This window comes from Dermacentor albipictus, chromosome 5 (genome assembly GCF_038994185.2).
Source record: "Dermacentor albipictus isolate Rhodes 1998 colony chromosome 5, USDA_Dalb.pri_finalv2, whole genome shotgun sequence".
In the NCBI taxonomy this organism is placed as follows: Eukaryota; Metazoa; Arthropoda; class Arachnida; order Ixodida; family Ixodidae; genus Dermacentor; species Dermacentor albipictus.
The window spans coordinates 4,896,172-4,923,407 of record NC_091825.1 but is presented as its reverse complement, the minus strand read 5'-3'; the positions used below and the strand labels follow the sequence as shown (position 1 = coordinate 4,923,407).

At 46.3% G+C, this 27,236-nt stretch overlaps 1 protein-coding gene across 2 annotated transcripts in view; it reads left to right on the top strand.

The window, feature by feature from the left end:
• MAPk-Ak2 (MAP kinase-activated protein kinase 2) overlaps positions 1-27,236 on the top strand; it is a 472,971-nt gene that overhangs the window by 154,121 nt on the left and 291,614 nt on the right. For both annotated transcript variants that reach the window (XM_065450685.2, XM_065450686.2), the window contains exon 3: positions 6,260-6,324. In XM_065450685.2, coding sequence (XP_065306757.1) covers positions 6,260-6,324 — 65 coding nt within the window. The remainder of the gene's footprint in view (positions 1-6,259; positions 6,325-27,236) is intronic.

The window sequence follows — 27,236 nt, the reverse complement described above, 5'->3', positions numbered from 1 at the left end:
TCAGGAGGTCACTGCACACAAAATGTTGGGTTTCAGTGTAATTTGCTGTAGTTAGGGTAGCAGAATGCAGAGCCAACTCGCCACACCGCAAATGAAAACACAGACAAGCACAGGGTGGCTAGCGTCACTGTCAGCATTGCTATGTTTAGCAAGCGCACTTTACTTTTTAGCGAGGTGCATGTTTCTCACCTCAAATATATTTAATAATATTTTTATGGAAGTAGTGCTAATTACAATAGCTACGAGTGTAATTAGAAGGTGCATTCTTGTACAAAAACCAAACACCGCTGAATGTGCCTCTGATGGCTACTTTAAAAACTTCTTATTGGCCGTGTGACATGACCCCAACTTTCTTGACGTTGAATTCTCTTAGGAAGTCTTGCGCTCCCTTATCTTGAAGGAGTTCATGAGGGCCCGTGTGACACAGGCATTGCACGAGGTACACAGCACAAACATCATCTGCGACATGGATACACAGATACTACAGTGGAACATCACAGGACTTTTTCGTAACCTCGATGACATGACAGAACTTGTACATAAATTTAATCTGAAGGTGCTTTGTGTCCAAGAAACACACTTAAAGTCTACACAGTTGAACATTTTCAAGCAATATGCCATTTTCCGTAAAGGTCATGACAGCGCTTCTCTCTCATCTGGAGATGTAGCTATAGTGTAAAAAAGTCTGTTGCTTGGCAACATTTTGCCCTTCAGATGCCCCGCGAGGTTGTATCTGTGCGAGCAGTTTTATTCAACGAGCTGATAACTATTTGCTCCATTTACATACCTCCAAGCTATCACCTCAGTAAAACGGAGTTTTACCTCATCGACCATCGAGCGTCGAGCCCCATCGACCAGCTCCCAGAGCTATACATGATCACCTGTGATTTTAATTCTCATCACACTCTTTGGGGAGCGAAAGGGATGCGAAAGGGCAACTCGTAGAAAGCTTTCTTGTGAACTCTGGTGCTTGCGTATTCAGTAAGAAGGAACCAACATATTACAACCTGCATCAAATCAATAGGCTAGTCGATTCGCTCTGCCTTCCTTTTCCCTGATTTAGAATGGCATGCCATCAAAAATTCATTGGAAAGTGACCACTCCCTAGTAACTCTGAACTTGGTAAAGCAACATTACTCCCCTCTGCATGTCCCTCACTGGAAACTAGCCTCAGTAGACTGGAAATGTTTTAAAGAATTCACCTATTTAACACGAGTTATCTTATGTAATTTTAGTATATACCATGTTGTAGCATATTTTGCCATTTTTATTGTTGACACTGCAGAAGAGTTCACCCCTCAAACAAAACGTCGTTCAAGTGGAATACGAGTTCCCTGGTGGAACGAAGATGTCATGCAACATAGAAAAAGCGAAACAAACCATGAGGCATTCTGTGCGGATACCTAACTGCAGAAAACCTTGTTGAAAACCTTGTCCTGTACAATGAAACAGGACAATCAATGAACGTCAGAATAAACGGACATCATGCGGACACAGCTAAAAAGCTTCCCAAAGCCGTCGCCAAGCATTTCAACCAACCAGGTCATAACTTTGATGAACTTAAACTCTACATCTTACAGTCAAATTTCCGTTCTGAACGAGAAAGAAAATACAGAGAATCATACTTTATCCATAAGTTCAAGACATTGCAATCAATAGGCATAAACGTTTCAAAGGGAGCTTTAGAATCTATTCGCTATGCTAAACTTCAAGCTATAGGCAACAACACTTAGTTTGATTTCTTGGTGTATCGTGTTGTCCACTTCTCTACTCTTGTGTCCTGTCTGCACGCCTCACTTCTATTTATGAATCCTTACCAACTAGCTCAGCTTTCTGTCGTTCTAAATATCCCCCCTTCTTTTTTTTCTTCTCCCCTTTCCTTTCCTTTTTTTTCTTTTGTCAGCCGGCGTGTCAGATGCCCTTGACACGCCGGCTAACGCGCGTGTCTTGACAGACCGAGGTGGGGGGCTGGTTTTGACCTTGTACACAGCGTTTCTTTACTCTCAATTCGACACGCTAACAAAATTTCCATCGTTTCCGCATCCTCCCGCCTCACACCCTTTCCCCTTTAAAGAACCCCACCTATATATACTGTGGCAAGGAAAGCATATGTCGCGTTGAAGAAGACAAGTCCACTTGTCGAAACGTTGGCTCTTGCATTCACCTTGTTCACGTTTTGCTCATCGTCTTGAATTTCCATCTCCCGCATTCCCCGTCTTTTCACATGACATTATGGCATTGCCAGAGGCCTGTCAGGAATGGGTTTCTGTGGCAACATGCTTAGCATAATTCAAAGCTATCTCTCACAACATATTTTCGCGTTAGAATCGGTAATGCTCTGTCTAGGTCATTTACACAAGAAACTGGGGTACCGCAAGGTAATGTACTTAGCTGCACCCTTTTGATTGTTCAAATGAACTTTTTATGTTCATGTATTCCACAAAGTATGTTTTATTCAGCATATGTTGATGATGTGCAGATTGAATTTAAATCATGTAACATCGCAGTCTGCAAGCAACACATCCAGTTTGGTCTGAACAGTCTCGACATGGGCAAACCGGAATGGCTTTAAGCCAAATCCCCCAAAAAGCTCCTGCATACTCTTTACAAGGAAGAGGGGCCTTGTCCCAGAGCTCAATATCCAGCTACATGAACACTTGCCTTTGAACACACAGCACAGATTTCTTGGTGTCATACTTGACTTTAAACTGATATTTCACCCACACAAAAAGTATTTGAAAGCCAAATGTTTAAAAACAATGAACATACTTAAATTTCTTGCGCTCACGACATGGGGCAGTGACAGCGGCTGCTTAATGAACCTGTACAGGAGCCTCATACGATCACGTCTTGACTATGGTTGTGTGATGTATCAAACTGCATTAAAGATTTTGGATCCTATTCACCATTTAGGTATTTGCCTGGCCACAGTCACCTTCAGATCAAGCCCTATAGTTTATACGTAGAATCTAGTGAGTGGTCATTTAATCTGCAAAGAACATATATAAGCCTCGCATACTTCCTCAAAGTACAGTCTAATTCAGAGCATCCTTGTTATAAAACTGTTAATGATTTGACTTCAGGCACACTATTTCAATACCGACCTTCAATGAGAAAACCTTTCTGACTACACGTCAGGAAGCCAAGCAAAGAAATTAACATCCCACTACATATGCATCCACTGATGGCTCCAACAAGGCTGTTGCCATCGTGGCTGTGGCTACTGATAGAATGCGACTCGTCCTTTGTTGAAGTTACAAAGCATGCTCCAGAGATTCACATCCGTATGCACTTTCTGGAACTCCAGTTGAAGTATTCCTGTGCAGAATTTTATACCGACGCATCAAAGTCACCTAATGGCATATCCTATTCGGCAGTCAGGCCATCCTTCTTGGAATACAATATTCTGCACACAAAAACAAGTATCTTTACAGCAGAAGCTTACGCATTACTCTCAGCTGTAAAACACATAAAGGCATTAAGACTACAAAACTGTGTCAAATTTACAGACTATGAGCCTAGTAAGAGCTTTAGTGTCTTTACGGAAACGTAATAATCTAGTAGTCAGTGACCTCTACGCATGTCTGTGCACTATGTACGCATATACCAACGTATGTTAGGTGCCAGGCCACAGAGGCATAGTGGGCAACATGCTTGCTGACGAACTCGCTACATCCATAACAACGAGAGTTTGTAACACTACCATAGCTATCCCTCCCGCAGACTTGACGCCTTTCTTGTGCAGAATGCTGAGAAATTTTTTGCAAGCCATCTGGGACCGTGATTCATCAGATTCCTTTAATAAATTTCATTTAATTAAGCCGCACCTATGAAATTGGCCTTCAGTGACAAGCATGACAAACCAATTTGTTCTGTCGACTGCAAATAGGACAGGCATATCGTACTACTTCGTAGTAAACGTCCCCTCTGTGGAAAGTGTGGTGATAGGCTGACCATTCTCCACGTCTTGGTGGAGGGTTGGGAAGCGGAAGTTAAATGAAAAAAGCAGTTTGCTCTTTCACAATGATGCCACTTTCCCCTTCATCCCGTATTTTTCTTGGAGCAGAACCAATTTTTGACTATAAACCAGTTTTAAATTTTTTACTAGATGTCGATTTATTACGCGTTATAAGCCCACAAGATTCGTAGCACGAGCTCTCAACAAAGGCTGCTGCTGCGATAGAAGCGACCTGTATGGCACATGCATCCTGGCCTTTGTGCTACTTGTAGCAACATATTTTACTATATCGTCTCTTCGCCATAGATGGCTTTTTATAGCATATGTCATGTATCATGGTCTTGTTTTATTGCATATGTATTTGTGCACCTTTTAACGAATAATTTTTACGCCTCTTACAGCTGTGTTTCATCCACGTTTCCATATTCATTATTCATTTATTAATGACAGCTACTGTCATTGCCTTGGCATTCTTTGGCCACATCTGTCACTTGCGCCAATAAACTCCAATCATCATTGTCATCATTAGTCTGGTGGGACAGTGCGAAAACATGGGTGGAATATTGCGAATGGTTCGACAGTTATGATTGGCTGAGGTACAGTCATCAGATTCCTTAGTCCAGTCTCCTAGGGAAGATGACTGTTTTAAAAGCGGACATGTCCTGATGTGGATATGCTCCTACATGGAGTGGGCTTTCATATTCAGGGTAAATAACGTAAAATGAACCCATTTTCCTTCATTCCTTCTGTTGGACATATTTATCAATGTGCTTAGAGAATCCCTGGCCGAAACACTAACACGAGCCCCAACAATACATGTCTAGCCAGCATGTCACAATGTGAGGTTGGGCGTACTGGTCTTGAGGATAATATGCTGGCAAACAAAACCGCCATATCAGTAGCAATAAAAGCCACCATCTCTGGAGCTGCCCTTGCCATAGACGAAGTTTTGCTTGCGAAAGAAAGCTTAGAACCTATTGGCAGCGCTCATGGGACACTGAAACATCTAATAAGCTGCATGTTTTTATTAAGCCACTGTTAGGGAATTGGCTACCTATAACAAAAAAATAACGAACCAAGGGCGTTATGTGGAATTGGGCACACTAAGAATTGGGCACTATGTAGTGTACACTCATACCTGTTGTCTGGCGATGACCCACCTACCTGTGGTAAATGTGGTGAGATGCTGACTGTTCTACGCATATTGCTGTAGTGTAGATCACACAAGTTATCTGTAGCACAGCCTCTTATTGGAAGCCACTGCTGCGATTGTAGCATTTAGAGCATGTGATTCCCTGCCCTTGTGAAGGGCCCTGGTGAAGCATCAGTGATGCCTGAATATTCTTACATTTTAATCTTGCAAGCCACTTCGCAACATATATTTCATGTTCATAGCTCACCTCACATGTCATAGTTTTAATACATGTACAGTATATTTTACGCATTTTACAGCTAATATTTTAGGGCACTATACAGCCAAGTTGTATCCATACCATTTGTCATTGAATACACCTTTGAATACCTCGTACCATTTTCTAGTGCTCTTTGGCCACTATTGACCTGTGTGCCAATAAATCCCATATATCATCATCTTGTATCTTCCTGGTTCTGCTGCACATGTACGGCTTTCTATATGTGTCGAGCTATCCATTGTTTATAGATTTGCTTTTTTTTAATGTGAGAGTTAATGCCTCAGGGCATACAGGGGTATGGAATGCGTGCAAATAAGGATGATGAAATGAATTTAAAATGATTTGCATAGCTAATAAAGTCCAGCAGGGCTCGATAATGTGGTCCCTGCATCCAATTAGTCTAATGGGAAGGATTATGCGGCGAAAATCCCGCTGCTGCAAGGCGCCGGAGTCTTGTCGGTTTCAATGCTTCCTATCTGTCAGGGTGTCCAGTGTTAATAGATTTGCTTTTTTCATGCATAGAGTTGTAGTTGAGAGTCAGCTGTTGTGTTTAAACCTACCTTAATACATTTGTGCTTGTTTTTGTCAGCACACTTTTAGCAAATAAGAGAAGAAATGCATGTTTTAGTGAACACAAAAACTAAATGCGCAAAAGAGAAGCATCGCCTGCGCTATCCATCAATATTTTGCACCAAAGTGCACCAAAACAGCGTTCATAGATTAGTGTGTAATTTTATGCTCTATGATTCGTTTTCTGAGAAACACAAGTTGGAGATTATGCCTAGTGCTTGGGGAGATATGGAGGAGCTCCCAAGGCACAGTCATGGAGAGGGACTGAAAAACATATTTTTTTCACTGTCGCCCACTCGTATTTTCTTGTCCTTTGCAGCATGCAAGGAGGAGAGTTGTTCCAAAGGATTCAAGAACGAGCTGAAGGTGCCTTCACAGAACGAGGCAAGTGGCATCACATTTATTTAAAAATGTTCTCACAGGCACTGCAGTGCATCCAGGACAACGTACCTGTGCGCAATGTGTGGGATTTAACAAAATCAGGTCCCTATCTGCTTCCATGTCAACCTGCATTGCTTGATTTGTAGTTCTTCATTGGCTCTCAATGCTTAGTATCTACTTACTGCTTTTTGGCTTGCTTCAAGCCCTCACTTCCAACTGTAGACATAGCACTGCATTTCCAAATGTAAGCACAGATACCACTGCATCTTTCCACAGTCTATTTTTGTCCAGTTTTAACCCCCTTTATTAATGCGGCTAGCATTTTTAAGGCTCATTCACACCGGCGACTGACAGCAACCACGTTGGTCACAAATCATTGCTTTTGCTCAAAAAGCAACCATTTTGGCCCAATGACTCTCTGCTCGATTTTTCAATCATGTGACCATAGTCGCATAACTGCTGAACCAATCGGATGCGCAGGAACAGGACGTCTGTATACGCTGGCACTTATTTTACATGGCAATGCATTTCTGAGCAGATGGCAACTGGCTGGTCACACCGGCAAGTGTGAGCATCAGTCGCCATCAGTCACTCAGTTGCATTTTGGTCACCAGTTGCAAGTGGTCATGTGATGTCCTTAAGTCATCGGTGTGAATGAGCCTTTAGAATACTCCACACTTTCTAGTATCTGTCAGTGTCCAAATTTAACCATTTTGCTTTCACGCCAACCTGGGTCGCTGGATATGTGCCAGTGTTCATAATAATCATCATAACACATAACATACATCATTGCCAATTACATACCCATCATAAGATAGATCGCTAATGACATTAACATCATTAATGGTCCCCATGGATGCACCACAAATTTTATTTTCTTGCCTTTTTCTTGTGGATCTTTGGGAATTTTCAGCATATTGCTTCCTCATTTATCCACACACCCGTATACTTTTACTGTAGATCAGTTGCAGTGATGTGAATTGGGCCAAGCTAGCACCAAGATGTCGTTTTTGCAGTCTTTTGGAGAACGAGAGCGGACAGGCATGAGTATTGATGGCTGTTGACATGCTGTTACGTTCTACCGGCCAAAGGCCGGCAGCTACGCGTTGAAATCCAGGCCGATTCGCAGAGCAAAAGACGACGCTTTATTTCCAGCTCGGAAATATATATAGAAGAGAAAAGAGAGAAAGAAGGAAAGAGGGACCATAGATGCATGCGCGGAGAGGCGCATGTGGCTCCGAATAGGTTATCTGCAGCATTCCTTTCCCCTAGTAGCCGTAGCGCTCCACAGGCTTTCTGGTTCTTGTGGAACGACGAAGGTCAGGAACAGGCCCTTCGGGAGGGTCTTGAGCCTCGTTTTTCGGTGCCCCTAAGGTCGTCGGAGATTCCTCAGGACTTGATATTTCTCTGCTTCCGTCTGTGTCTGATGAACGTTTCCGGATCTGGTCGACATGTCGTCGAACGACACCGTCCTCGGTAGCCACAGTGACTAAATGGGCACCACTCGTCGATTTTACTTTGCCTGGTGTCCACTTTTCTCCTGTGCCATAGTTGCGCACATAGACGGCATCTCCAGGGGCGAAGTACCAACTGGCGGAATCAGCCTCTGGATCCTTGGGCTTTTCGTGGCTCCTGGGAGGAAGACACATATCTAGTCTTGTGCGCAAACGGTACCCAAGAAGAAGTTCAGACGGTGAAAACCCTGAAGCCTGTTGCGAATTTCGGTAAAGCAGTTTCCAACTCCACACCAGGCATTCTTTTCAAGCCCTCCTTTATAGTTCTCACTGCCCGTTCGGCGAGACCATTGCTTTGAGGGTGATAAGGCGGGGTGCGAATATGCTCGATTCCATTTTTCTGCACAAATACAGCAAACTCTGAACCGGTAAAGGGCGTACCGTTATCCGTAACTATGGTGCGGGGCAAACCAAACTTGCTAAACAAGGTTCGCATGCAATCGGCAGTTGCATTAGCGGTTGCTCGAGATACTGGAATGGCTTCTATCCAATGGCTGTGTGCGTCGGCGATTACCAACAACATCTTGTTTGCAATGGGCCCTGCGTAGTCGGCATGCAGCCGTGACCACCTCTCGCGAAATCGGCCAGCTAACGGGGTTCTGCTCAGGTGCCATGGGCAGAGCCTGCACGCAGCTTCGACAGTCTGAGACCATTCTACAGATGTCTCAATCTAGACCTGGCCACCGAAATCTAGCCCTCGCCCTTGTCTTCATGGTAGATGCCCCCTGATGAGACTCGTGCAGCATCTTCAACAGTTTCTCACGCGCCTCACTTGGTATCACCACACGATGGCCCCAGAACAACAGCCCCTTCTCTACAGACAATTCGTGTCGTCTTTTCCAGAATTCCGCCATTTCTCTGCTGTCATCTTCTACGACGGAGGGCCACCCTTCAGTCACGTACCTGCATATCGTTTGCAAAAAACAGTCAGCTGCTGCGAGTGCTTGAATCTCCTGGTGGGAAACCGCTGACTGGTCCCATTCGTCTATGCTAAGCACCATTTCCGACAGATCTTCGGTTTCCGGTAGCGGCTCCTGCAGCGATTGAGGCAAACGGCTTAGAGCATCAGAAATTAGCATCTGTTTGCCAAGTTTACAGATAAGCTTGTACTGGTATGCCCCGAGCAAAAGCGCCCAGCGCTGAATTCGGGCTGCAGCCATGATAGAAGTTTGACGATCCTGTCTGAGGAGGCCCAACAAGGGGCGGTGGTCCGTTACAAGCGTGAACTCCCGTCCCAACAGGTAACCGCGGAACCGTGTCACGCCAAATACCAGGGCTAAGGCCTCGCGCTCAATTTGGGAGTATTTTCTCTCGGCTGAGGTGAGCGTTCGTGATCGGAAGCCAATTGGCCTGTCTTCACCACTTATTCGATGGAAAGGGGCAGCACTGACACCGTAAGGTGACGCGTCGCATTCCAACATCAACTCAAGCTGCGGATTAAAGTGCGTTAGCACTGGGGCTGAACACAAAGCATCCTTGGCCTTCTGGAATGCCGCGTCTTCTTTTTCATCCGAAACCCATTTTGCACCTTTTTCAAGAAGGCTGTACAAGGGTGAAAGTATAGTGGAAAGATTTGGCAAAAACTTATTGTAAAATGTAACCATTCCCACAAAGGATCGCAACTCAGCAACATTTCGCGGTGATGGGGCTTGCCTGATTTCATGCACGTGCTTCTCGAGTGGGTGTAGCCCCTCAGCATCGATACGATGGCCAAGATATGTCACTGATTGTTCACCAAACTTGCACTTGTCTGAACGAAGCTTGATACCGTTCTCGCGGAAACGCTGTAGCACAGCTTGCAGGTTTACGTTTTCAGCCTCGCTGCTCTCGGCTATCAGGACGTCGTCTAGATAAGCCTGGGTCCCTTTTAGTCCTTGCAGCACAGATTCAATTTTCCGTTGGAATATTGGCTGGAGCTGATGCGATGCCAAACGGTAACCTGTTGTAGCAAAAGAGCCCCTTTTGTGTGTTTATCACTGCTAATTTCCGCGAATCTTCATCTAGCTCGACCTGATTGTAAGCATCGCGAAGGTCTAAAATACTGAATTTTTTTCCTCCACACAGGTTTGCAAAAATATCGTCTATGACAGGCAAGGGGTACTGCTCATCATCGCACACAGGGTTTAGTGTAACCTTGAAGTCCCCACAAATGCGCACTGTTCCGTCCTTCTTCAAAGCTAGCACGATGGGCGTTGCCCATTCAGAATGAGGGACTGGAGATATTATACCGCCTGACACTAATCTGTCAAGCTCCTTATACACTTTATCACGAAGTGCAAAATGAATTTTCCTTGCCCTGAAGAACTTGGGGTTTGCTCCGGCCTTGATGTGCAGTCGGGCTGGCGGGCCTTTCATGAGACCAGCGCCTTCTGTAAAAAGGTCGGAGTGTTGCTGGAGCAGCGTCGGCACGTCCTCCAAGGCTTGTTTTGGCACAGGAGCCGTCGAATACACGCTCAGCACCTGAATGCGTTCGTCTGTTAATTTTTTCAGCAGGTCCCGACCGCATAGACTGGGGCCATTGCAGTCTAAAACTGTCAGACTGCACTGCACTGTTGTACCGTCATAAGAAACTGGCATTGTCAATGCACCCAGAAGCGGCAACTTTCCGAGATAGCGTGAAAGCTGCACTTCTGCCTTTTGTAGCTGCGGCCATCGGTGAGAGTGCAATTTGTAAATGCTCTTGGGAATGACACAAACAGGGTAACCAGTATCGATGTCCATCACTATTTCGATGCCATTCCACGCGAATGATTTCCTGATGGGCGGTATGAGAGAGCGCGTGGTAGTCAAGGACCAGATTTGTGACGCGCTGCTATCACTTTCTTCGCTTTCCGTCGCCTGAGCAGTTACTGCTAGCATTTTGCTTGTTTCATTTGCCACACACATTCTCGCTAAATGCCCTGGCCGTGCACACTTGTAACATTTGCGCTTGATTAGTCGACAAGCATTGGTCTTGTGACCACGTTTACCGCAACATTTGCATTGTTGCACGCCTTGCGACTTCGCGCGTGATTCGTATTGCCCACAGAGCTTTAGCAATCTTGCTTGTTCTTGGTCTGTAGCAATACCTTGCGAATTGCGTTCAGCGCTCTCTGCGGCAAGGCCAAGAGCCTCGGCTTCGTCAAGATTCAGATCTTTCTTCGCTAGCAGCTGCTTCTGCACATTCTTGGATCTGACGCCGCACACAATACGGTCCCTTATCATTCTGTCCAGCATAGTTCCAAAATTGCAGTTGTGTGCCATCTGCAGTATTGCCACTATGAATGCATGTACAGATTCCCCTTCTTGCTGGCAGCGATAGAAGAACTTGAAACTTTCAGAAATTTCATTCGGTACCGGGTCGTAGTAGCTGTTTAACGTCTGCACAACTTCTTTGTAGGTCAGAGCGCTAGGCTTTCGCGGGGCTACCTTTCCGTTCAAAATTTCTATTGCCCTTGTTCCAAGCGCAGCTACCAGCAGGGCTCTTTGCTTAGCATCGTCCTTCACATCATTCGCTTCGAAATAGGCTTCAACCTTGACTAGGTACGCCTGCCACTTATCTTTTTCGTCTTCAAATTCCGGTAGCCTGTGTGCCATGGTCGGTGGTGGGCTCCTTCTGCTTGGCTTCCTTGCTGCAGCAGAATCCTCGTCGCCACTGTTACGTTCTACCGGCCAAAGGCCGGCAGCTACGCGATGAAATCCAGGCCGATTCGCAGAGCAAAAAGACGACGCTTTATTTCCAGCTCGGAAATATATGTAAAAGAGAAAAGAGAGAAAGAAGGAAAGAGGGACCATAGACGCATGCGCGGAGAGGCGCACGTGGCTCCGAATAGGTTATCTGCAGCACATGCGTATGTGTTTATCATTTACCATTGACTGCGTTTCCCCGGCTAATAAATGTTAAATTAACATTATCACTCAGCCAAGCAATGCCTTTCAGGTGTCTGAAGTTTTTCAATGTTAGTGCTGTTTCTATCCGTTGCGTGTTATCATGAAACCTTCAGCAGTCAGAGTCTATGGACAACACAAATTGTGTAGTACTTTCTAGAAGGCACATGGGCACCAGTGATTACGCTGGAACCTTTCATGAGTCATGTATAAAAGCCCATTCAGACAAAACTTCAAAAAGACAATTCAGACAAAAAGCACAGGACGAGCGCTGACTGCCAAAACACCTCTATTGAAGCCTTTATTGAAGCCACCTGTGTGAGTTCCCCTTCCATAGCTCTTTGTAATAAAGAACTTAGGTTCCTTAGAAGTTAATCAGTTTGGCCTGTGTCCACTATGTGTATGGTTACATCTGTATAGTTTAATGTTATTGACGCATGTGCAGCAGGAGTTGACCGACAATGACTTTCCTTCCCTTTCTTCTTTCGCTCTCTTTATGCCCATTGCGAATTGTATACATTTGCAGAGGCTTCAATAAAGGTGTTGTTGGCAGTTAGCGCTCGTCCTGTGTCCTCCCTTGTCCATGTTTTTTGGCGCTGTTTTGAATATGAATGATCCGTACTAACTAGCTCGCATCCAAACCTTTCTGAATCATACAGTTCTACTCAGCATGTAGCTCATCAGTTTCATTATACATTTTAGCACTCAATTTTCCACCCTATTGGTACATCTGAGTCGATTAATGAACGAACACCGTGTGTGTGACATTCTAAATCTGTTTTGCACATGCACCATGTCCAGTTACCAAGAGGATAGTGGGGCACTCCGACAAATGACCTGCTTGGTTTCATGAAACTTCTTGGTCACAAATATCGAATGGCAACTGCAATCGTCACTCAAATTTGCACTCGGGCTACACTATTTTCGGCAGGGCCACACCACACAATATCAGGTTTTTGCCACTGCAGGAGGCAAGCCAAGGATTTAAAGTTTCGTATTTAGTCAACCTTAGCAACCAAATAGTGGTCCTTATTAAAAGTTCTGCGAAAATGCAAGCCTCTATTACATTGCCAGCTACTGAGCTGCGAGGGGGGGGGGAGCATACGCCGACACAGCTGGTGAGAAATGAACGTTTATTCTGGCAGCTCAGGCCAAATATATAGCTCTAAGTGGGAAGAGGGTTGAAGAGGGAAAGTGGACCAGAAACGGCTGTCGCTTGAGCCATCGATAGAAACAAGAAGGGGAGGGGGGAATGAAGACATCGAAGCAGCATATAAGTGCTGTTTGGCAACACTTCTCTCATTTTTAAAAAGGTGCCATTGCAGTAGCTTGCACTAGAACGCCAAAGCATTTGTTCCGTGTCTGTGATTGGCACCTCTGCAGGTTAAGTCTGTGGCACTATTGTCACTATTGTCTTGGGGGCTTGTGCTAACAATCTTTTGAGGGTGCAATACTTCGAAACCTGTGGTTGAAGAAAGTAACTATTGTTCAGGGTGCATGGATAGATTAGGCTCTTGTGGAGTTTGTCAGCCACGGGAGGTTGGCAATGGCAATGCATGTCAAGGGCATACTTGGTGAACGTGGCGTCTGACCAACGAAGTAAATGTTTGGGCAGTCCCCATGCGGGATCCTGATGTCGACTTCATGCGCCCCAGCATCCACTTTTCTCCACACGTACGTGCTCCTTTCCAGTAGGACCATCCAGTCATCTGACTCCTGCGGCGACTCTGCAGCAGCTGAAGGAAAACATGTGTCCAGTCGAGATTGCAACTGATTTCTCGGTAGCAACTCTGACAGAGATTTTCCCGCCTTCTGGGGTGTCCTCCTGTAGTTGAACAAGAACCCAACTAGGTTGTCTTCTAAACTTCCCTCTGTCATTTTGCGAAGTCTGTCCTTAATTGTACAAACTGCTTTTTCTGCCCCTGCCTTAGACTGCCAATGAAAGGGTGCTGGTCACGTGTGCGTTTTGTTGTTCTTAGGCGCGAAAGAAGCCAGTTTCTGGCTAGAGTTGATGGAACATAGTTATAACTGCATGTTTGAGGATGGGACACAGAAAGAATGCACAGAGGACGATCGCTGAACTTCAACACAGCTTTACTGCGAAAAAATTACATGAGCAGCAGTTGCTGCACAGAAACGTGGAAACAAACCACAGCCACAGTGCACATTGTCAGCGTGATCACAGCAGAAGATCATCATGTTGTACATCACCACTGAATATCCCGATCTGCACAAGAATAAAGCACGTTCATAAAACATGCTATGACAACATTTTACGTTCTTCATACCCAATGACTAAGAAATTTATTGGGCAAATATATCTCTTCTTTTCTTTATATATTAGATGACGAGGTGCTAATGAACTGCTTATTTCTTTATACAAAATGCCTCAAACGATTCTCTCTGTTTGGGCCTTAAAACTTCCTAGTACAGGGAAACCTCGTTCAGCCATAGTTGGCCGAGATCGGTCAACTTAATGGCATGAGAACTTAATGGCATGAGATCACTCACTTACCTGTCAAAAACGGAACTCGGGGAGAGTGCAATAAAAGGGCAAAAATATGCAGTATTTATTTGCTTCGTGTGACAAAAGTTTCTTATCTTCGTTTGATGCTGCAGCGGCCAAGCAGCGACGACAGCGGCCTCAAACTTACTGAAGCTGCGAGCCAGCTTTTCAGCCAGCCCTCCCTTCTCGGCAAACACTTGCATCGCAGATTCCTCTTTGGCATCGCATATTCTCCGTGCATAAATGCAGTAGCTCTCCAGAAGCCGTGGCGCATCTTTTTCATTGTGGTTCTTGTCACGATGATTGCATTCATGAGCCTGATGTAACATGCAGCTTCTGCCACTGTCGGGCCTGAATCGCCCGTGCTGTCGCTTTCCGTGTTGTCATCATCACTGTCGTTAGGCAACACTTCAGCAACAACAGAGGCAACGATGGCGAAAAGTCTAACCTTGTAGCTGACATTTTACGTGGTCGCAACAGTGCTGCCAGGCAACTTCGCATTCTAAATGCCGCACTCCATAGATCCCTGTCGCATGCCAGCACTGACTTCTTTGTGCCACGCTCGACTGCACGAGCGATGTCCAATTTTCATTCTATGCTGAGCATCCGGTGTTTCTTATCCAAGCTTTGGCATGACACCAGTCCTAGCTTGCATGACGCTCTTGGCTCTCTGGCGCTGCCATAGATAAGGCATCGGCTAGTGCACAAGTGCTTTCTGCTGCGTGCTCACCCAGTAAGCACAGATAGGTGTATGCCTGCTTTTCGCACTGGGCGTTCAACATATCGCTCGCTGCTCGCACTTAAAGACAAAGTGAGCGTCGGCAAGTACAGAAGTGCTTTGCTGTGGCCTTACCATGTATGTAAGCATGTAGGAATGTCAGAAAACGTTCATACAAGCAGAGATATGACTTCAGACCCAGAGGTGTTCCCAACTGTGCTGGTTAACTTTGGGAGCCCATGTCGAAACGACAAATGAGGCAGTGCAAGGTGATATGGGTAGGGCCTCGTTTGAAGTCAGAGAAATGCAGAGCGACATTAGTTTTGAAGAAAGACTTAGGAACATGGATAAATATAATAATAATAAATGCTTTATTTGTCGTAAAAGCACCAGATACAAAACGGGTCAGCCCAAGCCAATGAGGCTTTGTCGGGCTGTACCCGGCAGTCAGTTTCAGGGATGCAATAAACTACAAGAGTGAGGAAAAAAAAAGAAAGAAGAAAAGGAAGAAAGCACACACAGAAAAAAAAAGAAAAGGCAGTAAATTGGGGCCCAGTGCCACATGAAAAAATACTGAAAACAAATAGACATCACACAGTGACAGATGAGTTTTCTCTTATATAGAATTTCAGAGCACGTTTTGATGTAATGGAAATTATTTCTGTGGGAAAAGAATTAAATGTATTGTGAACATAATAATTTTCGCACAAAACGTCCAAATCGCGCACATCTGGGTGTACAAAACATACGATGATGCCTGAGTGGTCTTGTGGGCGCAAAAGGAAACAGAAAATTACTATTCCAGAGATGGCAGCAAATAACAGTTTGAAAAAATAATGCATCAAAGGAAGGCCACTGTAAAGCAGAAAGCAAGCTACTACCACCTGGAATGTTAACATCATAGGCCACATTTCGTAGCAGTGATTTTAACATACAGTTTATTTTTGAATGCCACGTGAAAGAACAGTGATACAATACTGTTATACCGTATCTCGGGATACTGTAATCAAGGGCATAAATGATTACCTTGCACACAGAAAAAGGGAGGAAGAAGCGGCTATTGTAAATAGCACATGATAACGCCCGGAGTTTATTAGAGAGAAAAGATGGGTGACTACTCTATGTCATATTGGAGTCGGAAGATAACTCCCATGTACTTTACACTCGGCGATGGTAGGAGAGATGTACAAATGAAAACGACGAAGTACGTTAATAGTGCTTACACTAACTTTTCCTCGTCATGGAAACGGCCAGCCTGGCCGCAGATTACAGATTGACAATTGGTACATTGTGAACCATGAAGAAAGATTGGGAGAGCGGGATCAATTCGTCTATGTGGATTGTAGAAACAAACCAGATTTGTTTCTTGTTTGTTAATAATGATAGAGTTTCTGAAAAACCAGTTCATGACAGACATAATGTCACTTTGTAGCATTGCAACTGATGAAGTGAAAACAGTGTGTGGCAAGAATAGTGTCATCGGCATATTGAAGCATTTGACATTGGGATGTAGCTTTAGACATATCATTTACATAAACATTAAATAATAGTGGAGATAACAGGGATCTCTACGGGACACCATATTTTAAGAAAACCTTCGAACTAACGTGATCCCCTATCTTGACTACCTGTGAACGATTAAAAAAATAGTTAGTTAATAATTTTTTAGGCCCCGGAAATCTCAAGAGGTGTAGTTTGTGCAAAGGAACGTGTTCACTATGGGGTCGCAAGCTTTGCTTGCATCCAGGAAAAGAGCCATTACTACCTCGTTATTGAAAGCAGAGAAGATTAAATCAGCTATTTGTTCCAAGAGTCCTCGTCCCAGGAACGAAGCCAAATTAAAAAGTTGACAATAAATTTTATTTTTGGTGAAAGCCAGTTATCACTCTGGATAAGTATTCTTCCAGAATTTGACTAATTGCGGGTAAAATTGAAATTGGCCTGTAGTTGTCAACCTGTTCAAAACAGCCATTTTTGTGTAATTGTTTAACAACTGCAATATTTAGCTCATCTGAAAGAAAACTTGAGTTCAATATAACCGTTCAGCATAAATAAAGCATATTTTCTTGAACGGGAAAGTTCCGCTGCAGCTCGCATATAGAATGCCATGTAAACCACATGCCTTCTTTTGTTTAAAACTGAATAATATGCTGCGCATATCGCAAGCAGTGATGAAAAGAAGGAATGCAGAGGACTCTGAACCGATAATATTATCGGAACCATGAGTGTGAGCTGGTTGAGTAATCGATGATGCTTTAGTGAAGTGAACATTGAAATCAGTAATGGCAGATTACAAATTATCGAAATGTTTGCCAAAAACGTTCACTGATTGGCCTGGATGGCGACCGAATATTTGATTAATCGTCGACCACATTATTTAAGAGTTCTGCCTATTTTCGTAAAATGACTTACTGTAATGTGAGTGTTTCTCAGATCGAAGTAACGCAGTTAGCCTATTTCTATGAACTTTGTATAAATTTCTCAGAGTGTTGTTGTTAGGCAAGTTCTTACATTTTCCCCAAAATATATCTTTCTCTTTTATCACCTTAAGCCTCCCCGATGTAAGCCAAGGCAAGTTAGTATTGCGTTTATTAATTTTTATGGTTTTAGCCTTTCTGCGCCCTGTATTTAAATGTGTCAAGAACATTAACAAATTTAGTGTTGACATTTTGTATGGATGCCCCTTACATAAGTGTGTTCCAGTCAAAGGCATTAACCAAACTATCAAATTTGGCTATGTCGAGGATTGATACCTGGAAGTGTTCGGATGATACCTTTTTAAGCATGGGCAAATAAATATGGCAAGGCGAGTCTAGTGTTGCGAGTCTAGCAGTGCTATTGTAGGAATTAGAGCACAGTTAATGGGATATTGACACGTATACTTATATTTATCGGGCAACCACGTTTGGCCGCCTAACAAATGTTATCGTGCAGCGCAGGACGCGCCTGCATGTAAAAGAAGTTTCTGGAAAGTTATCGATGCTTCTATCCGCTTTCTGTTGTCGCCGAACCTTGTGTTATCTGATTTCATCGCTTGACACAAATGGTGTAGAACTTTGTAGAAGGCATGCGGGTCCCAACGATTAATCTGGAACATTCGATGACTGCTGTATAAAAGCTGACGCGCTTGACCCGCTGAGCAGATTTACGACGATCGCCGACTGTGTTCGCCGCTATCGTTGTGCTTTAAGTGTAGCCTGTTTCGTGGGCACAGGTTCGCCCAATAAAAGCTAGTTTTGTCTTTCACAGTACTGCTACTGTGTTCTTCGACGTCACGACTACGTGACATCTGGTGGAGGTGCTTGTGCGTTCATGTACCGAACGCCCCCGCAAAGCCGCGATCCAAGCCCGATTCCCGAGGACAAAACCAACGTCGCCCAAGACCAGCGTGCTAGCCGCCGACTGCAAGGACTGCCCCCAGAGCATGGATTTCTACCGGAGACGAGCAGGAAGATTACCACCATGTCCGCCCCAATGGCAGCCCCAGCATCCCCCGTCGTGCTGCAGCAGCCCAGCGAGCTCTCCACGTTCCGCGGTTCAACATTCGAGGACCCGGAAAGCTGGCTGGAAGCGTATAAGAGGGTCGCTAAGTTTAACAGCTGGGCAAACGAGGACAAGCTGCGACATGTTTATTTCGCATTGGAGGATGCCGCCACGACGTGGTTCGAGAATCGCGAAGCCACCTTGACGACGTGGGACCTGTTCCAAAGCGGCTTTCTGCAAACATTTACAAGCGTCGTGCGAAAAGAGCGAGCCGAAGTTCTACTGGAGACCAGAGCGCAGCTGCCGAATGAGACGATCGCTATTTTCACTGAGGAAATGAACCGTCTGTTCCGCCACGCCGACCCGGAAATGTCCGAGGAGAAGAAAGTCCGCCTGCTGATGCGTGGTGTAAAGGAGGAACTTTTCGGCGCAATGATACGAAGCCCACCGACGACCGTAGAAGAGTTCCTTCGTGAGGCCACCAGCATTGAGAAGACACTCGAAATGCGGAACCGGCAATTCAGCCGCCGCACGAGCTCGACAAACTACGCCGGAATTCACTCACTGGCCACCGACGACCTGCGCGAGACCATCAGGGCACTCGTACGAGAGGAGCTTCAAAGGATGTTCCCTTCGTCGCAACTTCAAGTGGCCACCGTCGCCGAAATTGTCAAAGAAGAAGTTCAGCGATCGCTCGGAGTTCCCGAGTTACAACCACAATCATCGCAGCCCCAGCCAGATGCGATGACCTACGCCGCCGTCGCCCGCCGTCAAGGTCCCCCTCGACGACCGCGCCAGGGCCCTGCAACGCCGCAATTCCGTCGACCACCGCCGCCGCCGCCGCCAGCACGCCCACCCGTCGCCCAGCGCAGCTACCTGAGAAAGACAGACATTTGGCGAGCCCCCGACCACCGCCCGCTCTGCTATCACTGCGGAGAAGCTGGCCATGTGTATCGCCGATGCCCTTACCGCGACTTGGGACTGAGAGGGTTCGCCGTCAACGCGCCGCGTCCACAGCTTGGAGAGCGCCCACGTGACATCGCCGACTACCTCGCCGCTACTCAATGGAGCCCTCGACGACCGTCCCGTTCGCCGTCACCAGGCCGCTACCTGTCGCCGCGGCGCCGACCATACACCGACCCAGCCCGGGGCCGCTCTGCGAGTCCATATCCGGAAAACTAAAAGCAGCAACCGATGGAGGTGCGGTTGCTGTTCGTCGAACTGACGAAGATCCTCCGCCGCCGACGAAGACGACGAAGAAACCTTCTCGACGACCTAATGACGACACGCCGCCGTCCCGAAGAAGTCGGGAAGCCAAGACTACACCGACGAAAGACGACTTGACGACGCGACGTTCCAGCTTCAGTTCAACACCGCGCAGCCGTGATCCGACGCCAAGACCAAACTGCAACGCCAGACAAAGAACTACCGACCTCGACGTGCTTCTCGACGGCCACGCAGTCACTGCCTTATTCGACACAGGGGCCGATTACTCCGTATTGAGTGGACACATCGCCGCCCAGTTGAAGAAGGTTAAGACTGCATTGGAGGGTCCCCAAATTCGGACTGCTGGAGGACACCTCATTACGCCAACTGGAATCTGCATGGCAAGAATTACCGTTTATGACCGGACTTACCCTGCCACCTTTGTTATCCTGCAACAGTGTTCGCGAGACGTCATTCTCGGCATGGACTTCCTGAACCAACATGGCGCAATCATTGACCTGAAGTCGAAGTCCATAACGCTGTCTGAAGATCGAGCGATACCACCGGAGAGCTCTAGTAGTCACCGTGCCTTAACTGTGCTCGAAAGTCAAGTCAGCATCCCGCCTCGCTCAAGCATTGTCATTTCAGTAGGCACCAAAACGCCTGCCGACGTAGAAGGCGTCATCGAGGGTGACCAACGTCTACTGCTAGACCGTGAAATTTGCGTCGCAAGAGGGATTGCTCGACTGCATGCAGGGAAAACTGAAGTGTTGCTGACAAACTTCAGCCAGGAGTTCAAGCACATCAACAAGGGCACGACGATCGCGTACATCGAGGAAATTCTGGAAACCAGTAATGCGTTTGTCCTCTCGGATTCCGCCGCATCTACCCTGACGACCATGGTTCCCGAACCAGACTACGACATTAATCCAAGTCTTCCCATGATTAAGCAACAGCAGCTCAAAAGTCTGCTCCAACGATAGAAAGGCTGCTTTTCGACGTCTTCGAGGATTCGACAAACACCAGTTGCCAAGCATCGCATAATAACCGAGGAAAGCGCTCGATCACTCCGCCAGAGCCCTTACCGAGTTTCGCCGCGAGAACGTGAAGCTATAAGACAACGAGTCGACGAAATGCTTCGCGACGACATCATCCAGCCGTCGAAAAGCCCGTGGGCATCCCCTGTTGTCTTGGTGAAGAAAAAGGACTGCACCTTGCGTTTTTGCGTCGATTACCGTCGACTGAACAAAATCACAAAGAAGGATGTATACCCCCTACCACGGATAGATGACGCATTAGATCGGCTCTGCAACGCAAAATACTTCTCGTCGATGGATCTCAAGTCTGGCTACTGGCAAATAGAAGTCGACGAGAGAGATCGCGAAAAGACCGCCTTCATCACGCCAGACGGCCTCTACGAGTTCAAGGTCATGCCACTCGGACTCTGCTCGGCGCCTGCAACATTCCAGCGCGTCATGGACACGGTGTTAGCAGGATTGAAGTGGCAGACCTGTCTTGTTTACTTGGATGACGTCGTCGTCTTCGCCGAAAATTTCGACGATCACCTTAGGCGGCTTGCGACAGTACTAGAGGCCATCAAGTCATCAGGGCTCACTCTGAAGCCAGAAAAGTGCCGCTTCGCGTACGATGAGCTTCTCTTCCTAGGCCATGTCATCAGCACGTCTGGAGTTCGCCCCGGCCCGCAGAAGACAACTGCCATTGCAAGGTTCCCGCAGCCCATCGACAAGAAGGCAGTACGTAGATTTCTTGACATGTGTGCCTACTACAGGCGATTTGTCAAGGACTTTTCACGTATCGCTGAGCCGCTGACACAGCTAACCAAATGTGACGTCGAGTTCAAGTGGGAAACGCCGCAGGCCGACGCATTTCAGGAACTCAAACGACGCATGCAGTCACCGCCCGTACTTGCGCACTTCGACGAGCACGCCGATACTGAAATACACACTGACGCCAGTAGCCTAGGCCTCGGTGCCGTGCTAGTCGAGAGAAACGATGGTCATGAACACGTGATAGCTTACGCTAGCCGGTCGTTGTCAAAAGCGGAAGGCAATTATTCTACAACCGAAAAGGAATGCCTCGCCATTGTTTGGGCTACAGCGAAGTTTCGCCCGTACCTATATGGCAGGCCATTCAAAGTCGTCAGCGGCCATCACGCTTTTTGTTGGCTAGCGAATTTAAAGGATCCTTCATGACGACTAGCGCGGTGGAGCCTCAGACTACAAGAATACGACATCACTGTCACCTTCAAGTCTGGACGAAAACATTCCAATGCCGATTGCCTATCACGCGCCCCCATTGACCCGCCGCCGCAAGACGACGAGAATGACGACGCCTTCCTTGGAATGATAAGCGCGGAAGACTTCGCTGCACAGCAACGGGCAGACGCGGAGCTAAAAGGCCTCGTCGAATATTTGGAAGGGCACACCGACGTTGTCCCCAGGGCATTTAAGCGCGGATTATCTTCCTTCACGCTTCAAAACAATGTACTCGTGAAGAAGAACTTCTCACCAGTCCGCGCCAACTACCTTCTTGTTGTCCCGTCAGGACTTCGTCCAGAAGTATTGCATGCCCTACATGACGATCCGACCGCTGGACACCGAGGATTTTCCCGGACACTATCGAGGATACAGGAAAGGTATTATTGGCCGCGCCTGACCGCCGACGTCGCCCGTTATGTCAGAACATGCCGAGACTGTCAGCGACGCAAGACACCACCGACAAGACCAGCCGGATTACTACAGCCAATCGAGCCTTCTTGCCGACCATTCCAGCAGATCGGGATGGACTTGTTGGGACCCTTTCCGACGTCAACAACCGGAAATAAGTGGATCGTCGTGGCGACGGACTACCTCACCCGCTTCGCTGAAACTAAAGCACTGCTGAAAGGTAGCGCCACCGAAGTAGCGAAATTCTTTGTAGAAAACATCCTGCTGCGACATGGCGCCCCAGAAGTCCTCATCACCAACAGAGGAACGGCCTTTACAGCGGAGCTCACTCAAGCCATTCTGAACTACAGTCAGACAAGGCACAGGACGACAACGGCCTACCACCCGCAGACGAATGGTCTTACGGAGCGGCTGAATAAGACCCTCGCCGACATGCTAGCGATGTACGTGGACGTCGAACACAAGACCTGGGATGCCATCCTGCCGTACGTAACCTTCGCTTACAACGGGGCGGTGCAAGAAACAACACAGATCACGCCGTTCAAGTTGGTTTACGGCAGGAACCCGACGACGACGCTCGACGCCATGCTGCCGCACGTAACTGACGAAGAGAATCTTGACGTCGCTACCTATCTCCAGCGCGCCGAAGAAGCCCGACAGCTCGCCTGCCTGCGAATCAAGAACCAGCAGAGGACCGACAGCCGACACTACAACCTCCGACGACGCTTCGTCGAGTACCAGCCCGGCGACCGTGTTTGGGTATGGACCCCGATACGCCGACGAGGACTGAGTGAGAAACTACTGCCACGTTATTTCGCACCCTACAAGGTCATCCGACGTATTGGCGCACTGGACTATGAGGTCGTGCCAGACGGCATTTCGCATTCGCAGCGGCGCCGCGCACGAACTGAAGTGGTCCACGTGGTGCGTCTTAAACCGTTTTACGGACGCTAACGAACTTCCCTTATTTTGTTGTTTTCTTTGCTACGAGTGCTTATTTATTACTTTCGTTTGTTTGCAGCATCGGGTCGATGCTTTTTAAGAGGGGGGTAATGACACGTATACTTATCTTTATCGGGCAACCACGTTTGGCCGCCTAACAAATGTTATCGTGCAGCGCAGGACGCGCCTGCATGTAAAAGAAGTTTCTGGAAAGTTATCGATGCTTCTATCCGCTGTCTGTTGTCGCCGAACCTTGTGTTATCTGATTTCATCGCTTGACACGAATGGTGTAGAACTTTGTAGAAGGCATGCGGGTCCCAACGATTAATCTGGAACATTCGATGACTGCTGTATAAAAGCTGACGCGCTTGACCCGCTGAGCAGATTTACGACGATCGCCGACTGTGTTCGCCGCTATCGTTGTGCTTTATGTGTAGCCTGTTTCGTGGGCACAGGTTTGCCCAATAAAACTAGTTTTGTCTTTCACAGTACTGCTACTTTGTTCTTTGACGTCACGACTACATGACAATATAATATGGCTCAGTGACATTACGAGAACAAACGAAGCATATACAGTGCTAAAAAGCTGGCACGTCCTGTGCCACTGGGGCTTAGTGGAGAAACGAGAACTAGGAGTCGGATTCCTGACTAAGAAGGATATAGCTGGTAACGTAGAGGAATTCTATAGCATTAACGAGAGGGTGGCAGGTCTTGTTGTGAAACTTAATAAGAGGTACAAATTGAAGCTCGTACGGGTCTACGCCCCTACATCCAGTCATGATGACCAGAAAGTCAAAAGCTTCTATGAAGATGTGGAATCAGCAATGGGTAAATTCAAAACAAAATACACTATACTGATGGGCGACTTCAATGCCAGGGTAGGCCATAAGCAGGCTGGAGACAAGTCAGTGGGGGAATATGGCATAGGCTCTAGAAATAGCAGGGGAGAGTTATTAGTAGAGTTTGCAGAACAGAATAATATGCGGATAATGAATACCTTCTTCAGCAAGCGGGAAGGCCGAAAGTGGACGTGGAGGAGCCCGAATGGTGAGACTAGAAATTAAATAGACTTTATACTCTGCGATAACCCTGGCATCATACAAGATGTGGACGTGCTCGGCAAGGTACGCTGCAGTGACCATAGGATGGTAAGAACTCGAATTAGCCTAGACTTGAGGAGGGAATGGAAGAAACTGGTACGTAAGAAGCCAATCAATGAGTTAGTGGTAAGAGGGAAAATAAAGGAATTCCGGATAAAGTTAGAGAACAGGTCATCATCATCAGCCTGCTTACGCCCACTCCAGGGCAAAGGCCTGTCCCATACTTCTCCAACTACCCCGGTCGTGTACTAATTGTGGCCATGTTGTCCCTGCAAACTTCTTAATCTCATCTGCCCACCTAACTTTCTGCCGTCCCCTGCTATGCTTGCCTTCCCTTGGAATCTAGTTCGTAATCCTTAATGACCATCGGTTATTTTCCCTCCTCAATAGATTTCCTGCCCTTGCCCATTTCTTTTTCTAGATTTCAACTAGGATGTCATTAACTCGCATTTGTTCCCTCATCCAATCTGCTCTTTTCTTATCTCTTGACGTTACACCTATCATTCTTCTTCCCTTAGCTCGTTGCGTCGTCCTCAATTTAAGTAGAACCCTCTTAGTAAGCCTCCAGGTATCTACCCGTAAGTGAGTACTGGTAAGACGCAGCTGTTATACACTTTTTTCTTGAGGGATAATGGCAACCTGCTGTTCATGATCTCAGAATGCCTGCCAAACGCACCCCAGCCCATTCTTATTCTTTTGATTATTTCAGTTTCATGATCTGGGTCCGTGGTCACTACCTGTCCTAAGTAGATGTATTCCTTTCCCACTTCCAGTACCTCGCTACCTATCCTAAACTGCTGTTCTCTTCCGAGACTGTTAAACATTACTTTAGTTTTCTGCAAATTAATTTTTAGACCTACCCTTCTGCTTTGCCTCTCCAGGTCAGTGAGCATGCATTGCAATTGGTCCTCTGAGTTGCTAATCAAGGCAATATCATCAGTGAATCGCCAGTTACTAAAGTATTCTCCATTAACTTTTATCCCCAATTCTTCCCAATCCAGGTCTTTGAATACCTCCTGTAGACACGCTGTGAATAGCATTGGAGAGATCGTATCTCCCTGCCTGACGCCTTTCTTTATTGGGATTTTGTTCCTTTCTTTATGGTGGACTATGGTGGCTGTGGAGCCACTATGGATATCTTTCAGTATATTTACACAGGGCTCGTCTACACCCTGATTCCGTAATGCCTCCACGACTGCTGAGGTTTCGACTGAATCAAACGCTTTGTCGTAATCAATGAAAGCTATATGTAAAGGTTGGTTATATTCCGCGCACCTTTCTCTATGAGCTGATTGATAGTATGAGTATGGTCTATTGTTGAGTAGCTTTTACGGAATCCTGCCTGGTTTGTTGGTTGATAGAAGTCTAAGGTGTTCCTGATTCTATTTGCGATTACCTTAGTAAATACTTTGTAGGCAACAGACAGTAAGCTGATCGGTCTATAATTTTTCAAGTCCTTGGCGTCTCCTTTCTTATGGATTAGGGTTATGCTAGCGTTCTTCCGAGATTCCGGTACGCTCGAAGTCATAAGGAATTGCGTATAGAGGGTCGCCAGTTTTTCTAGAACAATCTGCCCATCATTCTTCAACAAATCTGCTGTTACCTGATCCTCCCCAGTTGCCTTCCCCCTTTCCATAGCTCCCAAGGCTTTCTTTACTTCTTCTGGCATTACTTGTGGGATTTCAAATTCCTCTAGACTATTCTCTCTTCCATTATCGTCATGGGTGTCACTGATACTGTATAAATCTCTATAGAACTCCTCAGCTACCTGAACTATCTCATCCATATTAGCAATGATATTGCCGGCTTTATCTTATAACGTATACATCTGATTCTTGCCTATTCCTAGTTTATTCTACACTGCTTTTAGGCTTCCTCCGTTCCTGAGAGCATGTTGAATTCTATCCATATTATACTTCCTTATGTCAGCTGTCTTATGCTTGTTGATTAACTTCGAAAGTTCCGCCAGTTCTATTCTAACTATTCTATTCTATTCCTATTCTATTCTAACATCATCATTAAGGAGTGCGCAATAGAAGTCGGTGGTATTGCCGTCAGACAGGAAGCCAGTAAGCTATCGCAGGAGACGAAAGATCTGATCAAGAAACGCCAATGTATGAAAGCCTCTAACCCTACAGCTAGAATAGAACTGGCAGAACTTTCTAAGTTAATCAACAAGCGTAAGACAGCTGACATCAGGAACTATAATATGCATAGAATTGAACATGCTCTCAGGAACGGAGGAAGCCTAAAAACAGTGAAGAAGAAACTAGGGATAGGCAAGAATCAGATGTGTGCGTTAAGAGACAAAGCCGGCAATATCGTTACTAATATGGTTGAGATAGTTCAAGTGACTGAGGAGTTCTATAGAGATTTTTACAGTACCAGTGGCACCCACGACGATAGTGGAAGAGAGAATAGCCTAGAGGAATTCGAAATCCCACAGGTAACGCCAGAAGAAGTAAAGAAAGCCTTAGGAGCTATGCAAAGGGGGAAGGCAGCTGGGGAGGATCACGTAACAGCAGATTTGTTGAAGGATGGTGGTCAGATTGTTCTAGAGAAACTGGCCACCCTGTATACGCAATGCCTCATAACCTCGAGCCTACCGGAATCTTGGAAGAACGCTAACATAATCCTAATTCATAAGAAAGGTGACGCCAAAGACTTGAAAAATTATAGACCGATCAGCTTACTGTCCGTTGCCTACAAAGTATTTACTAAGGTCATCGCAAATAGAATCAGGAACACCTTCGACTTCTGTCAACCAAAGGACCAGGCAGAATTCCGTAAAGGCTACTCAACAATAGACCACATTCACACTATAAATCAAGCGATAGAGAAATGTGCAGAATATAACCAACCCTTATATATAGCTTTCATTGATTACGAGAT